At 48.7% G+C, this 6,196-nt stretch overlaps 1 protein-coding gene across 1 annotated transcript; it reads left to right on the top strand.

Moving 5' to 3' along the window:
• Positions 1 to 308: 308 nt before the first annotated feature.
• Positions 309 to 4,582, top strand: LOC109780325 (protein ULTRAPETALA 1). Its single transcript, XM_020338919.4, has 3 exons — positions 309 to 1,271; positions 2,728 to 3,052; positions 4,099 to 4,582. The coding sequence occupies exons 1-3, from the start codon at positions 1,067 to 1,069 to the stop codon at positions 4,271 to 4,273; spliced, it is 705 nt and encodes a 234-aa protein (XP_020194508.1). The 5' UTR covers positions 309 to 1,066; the 3' UTR covers positions 4,274 to 4,582.
• The last annotated feature ends 1,614 nt before the right edge of the window (positions 4,583 to 6,196 follow it).

Raw genomic sequence — 6,196 nt, 5'->3', positions numbered from 1 at the left:
GTTGGATAACCCTAGATCCCGTATGCAGGCCTAGAGAGCAGTGGGCCTACAGGACGGTCCCATACGAGGGCCCAGAGAGTAGTGCGCCTCCTAATGGACCGCATACAACACAACCGAGCTAGCCCTATATGCGGGCCCAGCAAAGCCGAGAGGACCGACCTTTGCCCTAGGTCATGTTGGTAACTCTAGGGTTCCGTCGACCCGCCGCCACCGCAACAACCCCCCCCCCCCCCCCCCCCCCCCCTCTCCTCTGGCAGTTACTAGTTTACCATGTCGTCCCTAAATTGTTCTAACACACAATGAATTTCTTCTGGCTATTCTGAAATCCAAATTAGTAGAATAAACAGCTCTAACTAGCAATAATGGAAACAGTGGAAGCACACTTGATCTAACATGGAGTGCCCGTGGAGAAGAGAGGAACACACAGATATCCTCCCATCCGTCCATAGGTTAAAAGGCCGGCACCCGCACAACGCCGAGCTCCATCTCCTATCCTCCTCCACCTCCCCCTCTCTCCACCCCACCTCGCCCTCCCCTCCCTCTCCAAACCCCCGGCAGCCATAGCCACCGGGAGGGCTGGAGCTGGGGAAGGAGGCATTCCTTGAAGCCTGCGCGCCCCCTACCCAGATCCGCTTTTTCGGGTAGTCTTGGGCGATCTGGACTCTCCCCCAAATCGTCTGTTGCAGAGACAAGAAGTTGCCCTCGCCTCTGCTCGTTGTTCTCCTTAGCCTAGGATCAAAAGCAGCCGTCTTTTGCATTCATTGTTCTTCGTCGGCCCCTTCGGAGACCACCCTCGTCAAGATTTGGTGGGAACCCAATTCGCAGGGGTTCCTCGTGGAAAGGCGCCGCTTCGATTCTTGTTTCTCCACCGTTTTCCACCCCCTATATATCTCCACCTCCTGTCCACCTACTCGCCTAACTTCCTTTTACTTTGATCCGCCCCGTCTCGGTATTCGATCGCTGTCCGTCCGGCAGTTTCTTGATTTGACGCAGGCCAGATCGCTTTCTGGTGTTTTCTTTTCCCCGGAGTGGTTGAGGCGGTCCCCGTCCTCGGTCGGAGACGGACATGGCGGCGGCGAACGGAGGCGGCGCGGCGCTGTTCAGCGAGGAGGAACTCCGGGATGTGAGCGGGCTGCGCCTGCGCGAGGGCTTCGTGGAGATGATGTGCGGATGCACCAGCCGCCGCTACGGCGACGCCGTCGGCCGCCTCTTAATCTACCCGTCCGGCGAGCTGGAGATTAGCTGCGACTGCACGCCCGGCTGCCGCGAAGGTCAGTGGCCCACCACCATACGCCCACGTCCGGTCACTTTTTTTCCCTTTTCTTTTCTTGATTTCATGTCCGTGCATCGATGCTATGCACGGACGGTGTTTGGTCTTTTGGTCAAGCTGCTTCTTAACTCGATCTGCATGCAATGCCGGTACATGCGCCTGGGCGCCGCTCGCGCCCGGCGTCGCCTGCCTGCCTGCCAGTACTACTACTACTTGGTGTACCCATGCTGCCGCCGCCGCCGCCCATGCATTGTCATTGTTGCTCTGGCCAATGTCAGAATATCTCTAGCGCGTCTCTGGGACTAATGTGGCTGCATCATTCCTTCGGTTTATGCGAACCTCCATGCCGCAGGTTCTCTAGCGCATGTAACATGGAAGCGCTTCTTCCGTGGTACTGTACTTACCTAACGCACGTAGTTTGTCTCGTGTACTCTCTGCATGCTGGCGATGATCGGGTTGCCTCTCTGTTCACGCAGTGCTCGGCATTCAGACAGGCTGCACGTTCTCGCTGTCTCTGTTTATGTTGATTGAGGTCTTTGTTTTGCATGTAGTATCAGATTGTGCTTTGCTTAGGCCATGCCCTTCCGTGTCTATCCTTTGGGTGCTTGTTGTTTGCATTGGATAGGATATGGTAGGCCTGCTCCTGTCTCTGTTCTACCTGATCGCCTGGACGTTTATTTCTGACACATATCTTGATGATGCCTTTGGTTTTCCATATCTGTATTTCAGCGTATCCGTACCGAACTTAGTAGACCATGATTGTGGTATCACTGAGGGTTTTACTGTACTCTGTACTGTAGGTCATCTTGCATTATCTGTACATTCGTATGAGTTCAGAGTCTCCATACGTAGTTCAGTGTCTTCAACTGAAAAGGTCTCTAGCTGAAAATGCCTCTAGGGCAGTTCAACGCGTTAAGCAGCCATTCTCTTGTCCTTTCATCAAATGTAGGTCTTTATTTGATCTAGCCTGGTGCTTAATTTTGAAGGAAGAAATGTGTGAAATAACAAAAGAAAAAGATGGCATCACTTACGAGTTCCGACTTGCCGTATCTTATTTGATCTACATCTGCACCTTCCAGTTTTTAAGGGTTTCTTTATGAAACCTAGATTGATGTGTGATTTAACAAAGGTGAAAGGCTCTGCATTCAAAATATGCAGTTCCTTATGCCAATAAGTTATGACGGCGGCCTTCAGTAAGTTGTTTATTGATCTGGGTACATACAGCGGGGTGCTTCTTGCTAAAACAACACCCAACCTCTTAGGAATTATCTTGATAAGTGCTGTCTGTGCTGGAGTGACATCACAGATGACCATACGCTGTAATTTTTCTGTTTAGTGTTTCGTCGCAGAAAACCGTCGTACAGGTTGTTATTCTGCTTTGTACAATAGTTTTGAACTTCTGTTATCATAATTATTCAGGATAATTGTCATTTGAGTTTTTTTTACCTTGAATTCAGAAAAGCTGACTCCTTCAGCGTTTGAGAAGCACTCTGGAAGGGAGACTGCAGGAAAGTGGAGGAACACCGTGTGGGTCATGATTGATGGAGAAAAGGTTCCACTGGGAAAGACGGAATTTCTCAAATACTACAGCCTGTCAAACAAGTCTGTTAATGGCTCGAACAGAAGTCGTAATGGACGCCCATTGCACCGTGATGAGTTCATCCGCTGTACAAGATGTGACAAGGAGAGGAGGTTTCGTCTTCGGACCAAAGAAGAGTGCCGTATTTACCATGATGCTCTTGCAAAACCTAACCGGACATGTGCAAATTTGACGGCTGACAGGTATATGTTGCAACCAATTATGTTAATCGATAGTCTAGTTTAAAATATTGAGTTGTAGCGTACATTTATTTCCTCTGTGCCATCTTTCCGAATTCATGTTTGGCACTCCCAACAGAAATCCACCGTGCCACTAACAATATTAATTAGTTCATATCAATTTCATGCCCAAGAAATGTATATAAGATGATAACAGCTATGAGAATGACCAGATAATCCTAATAAAAAAGTATTAGGTTTCACAGTATAATAAGCATTAAGAGGGCCGAAGCAATCAAGTTAACATAAAGAACTGTGGCCCTTGTTCTCCAGTAAGACTAACAACAAGAAACTGATGTGGAGTGCCAAACAAACTCCCAAATAGGTTGTTTTGTCTACCGGTAGAGTTACAAGGGCAGTGACACCTAGTTAATAATAATCCAAATAGCAGGTACATCACCCGTGGTATTATTGGCACTGCCTGCTGTGGCAGCAGGCCGCTGCAAGCTGATAAAATGTCATACTTGTGGTACCAAATATTTTTTGCAACTTCTGACCACAGTGCACATGAGTGGCAACAGAAATGAAATACTTTTTTCGAGAAGTAAAATCCAATACTTTCAGAATTGTACCGTAGGAACTAGGAAGTTGAAACCAGAAACTGCTGGCCTGTATTACATGCTGTGAAAGTATGGCCGTGTAAGTTTGTTGCCAGTATTGTCAGTTGTCTGCACATTCGTGTGGCCTGTAACTACAGTAGACCATCATTGATATTACTGTATCTCTTAACTTTGCCTGCTGGCATAATATCATCATATATGAAATTTTATCAGGGATGGTTGAAGGTGTTTGTAGCTCTTCTGTTTTTCTTTGCTTGTTTGGCTTTAAAAAGAAAATCGAATCGAACCATTGCTTTGCCTAGTTTTACTTTGACAGCTCCTTTCTGTTTGGATAGGTGCCAATATTAAATTATAACCTTAGTCATGCTGTTCCATTATTTTATCTGGCATCAGCTCATAGCGCTTACTATCTGACTTGTGGCTCATGATATGCATTTGTGATTCCACCAGCGTCACCTGCGATGACGACGAGGAGCGAGGGAGCCGCAAGGTGCTCAAGGGGTGCTCGCGCGCGGCGTCGTGCGCGGGCTGCGAGAAGTGCGTGTGCTTCGGGTGCGAGATGTGCCGCTTCACCGACTGCGGATGCCAGACCTGCGTCGACTTCTACCGCAACTCCAAGGAGTAGGATATGATCATCTCAGCCGCCATTCGTTCCATTGCATTCGTTAAGAACACCTAAAAAGGCCCACCCCCTCCCTCTGGCTGTTGCCCATGGCGATCCGGAGGGGGGCAGGCTCTGTAGCTATTTCCACCCCGGCACATCACCGGGGAGGAGAGGGACCCTATTCCGAGAGATAACGAAAACATTGTTATGTTGTTTCGTTCGTCCGTGTCTTCGCTTTGCTTCCGTTTCCATAAGACCCAACCGGGGAGGCAAAGTCAGTTGTAGTACCTGTTGTTACCGCATACCGTTCACCAATTGTTTACATTGAAATGCACCTCTGTGTTGTCGGTATAATCTCGTCGCTTTGATGCATGCAACGTGTGGCAAACAAGGCGCATGCCTATTGTGGAAAAATGGCTATGATATCCGGGGCGGCGACATGACAGGCTGGGCGTGCGGCGGCAACTGTTGGGCGGTCGGAGCCGAGCAGCGGCGCACAGTGGCGAGCCCCTGTGCGGTGCCCCGCCGCAGCAGTGCCTGCCCTGTTTGGCGCCCCCGTCCGTGGTGCTTGGGAAGGCGACAGGCCGCGCGCCTGGCATGGCAGCGGCCCGAGTTGGCTGTGGACGAGGAGCAGTGGCCGGTACGTGCAGCGGTGAAAGCGATGGGAGGTGGCATGCATGGGCACGGTGGATCCACCGAGAGATTCGCTCGCAGCGTGAAGGCGACAAAACTGACATGCATAGCCCAGCAAGCGTAGGATGGCAGGAAAGCGAGGCGTAGCTAGCATGCAATATGGTGGCGAGCCGTGCTCGATCCAGTGCGGCGGCTTGCCATCTTTTGCACGTTGTATTTCCCGCAAGGCCCAAGCCGCCAGCTGCTTCATACGGTACCGCGCCACGCGCAGGCTATGCCACCCGATCGAGATCCTATCCACCTGGGTTCACCGTGCATCACCAGCATGCATGCACGTGTTCCTTTGGTTTACGCAATAGGAAAATAGTAGGAATATGACAGTCATAGAAATGAGGTGACATGTACAGGGAAAAAATGTCACTTGTTCATACGACATGAATTTTCCCATTAGGTCTGAGCTAATGTTTCTTTCTCATTGAGATACGAAGGACAAGAACCAATCCTGCATTGTTTTTCGCTTTAGAATCATATCCTATAAACCAAATGAGGCATTTATATATGAGCAATTTTTTCATTAAGTTTATATCAAAAAATGATGTAGACAAATCATCAATGGCGGAGCTAGAACACAAAATACAAGTATTGGAGAGGCCAAACCGCGGGGGGGGGGGGGGGGGGGGGGGGGGGGGGGGGGGGGCAATTCCCCTCACATAAACATTGCTTCGCTAGTGTAGATCATGATGAACATATTAAACATGGCGTTGTATCTTATGCATCCAACAACTCTTGTGCATCCCTACAGCCAGTCATCATCGTTCGTTAGATCGTAATCTTTGACCCTCCACCTGATGGCACTGTCTGGTTGCAGATTCGCATGGGCGGCGAGTACAACCTAGGACCCTTTGTAGAGCAACGTCGACCATGTCTCTAAATTTTCCTTCTTGATTGATGTAGGCCTGTGATAATTGCAGGTTGACTTCCTGAATGTGGATTGTGAACTTGTACAAACAATTGGGTGTGTACATATAGCTTCAGAGTTTAGAATGGGGAGGCCTATTGATGGTGATTATTGGATTAGGAAAACAAATGAATGTAAGCTGATGTGAATGGAAATGGCAAAAAAAAATATCCAATTCATTTTAACTTTGTTCCTATTGGCAATTGAGGTGTTTCTCACATACTACATGATGTAATATAACTTTAATGTTCCAGTCTAATTTATTTTGAAGGCTTCTTCACCTAATACATGCTAACAGTAGCTAGCATCCCAAAGAATCCATTGATTAAAAGCTACGCACTCCTTTGAAACCC

This window comes from Aegilops tauschii, chromosome 3 (genome assembly GCF_002575655.3).
Source record: "Aegilops tauschii subsp. strangulata cultivar AL8/78 chromosome 3, Aet v6.0, whole genome shotgun sequence".
NCBI classification, from domain to species: Eukaryota; Viridiplantae; Streptophyta; class Magnoliopsida; order Poales; family Poaceae; genus Aegilops; species Aegilops tauschii.
The sequence above is the reverse complement of the archived record's forward strand: the minus strand, read 5'-3'. Positions and strand labels throughout refer to the sequence as shown.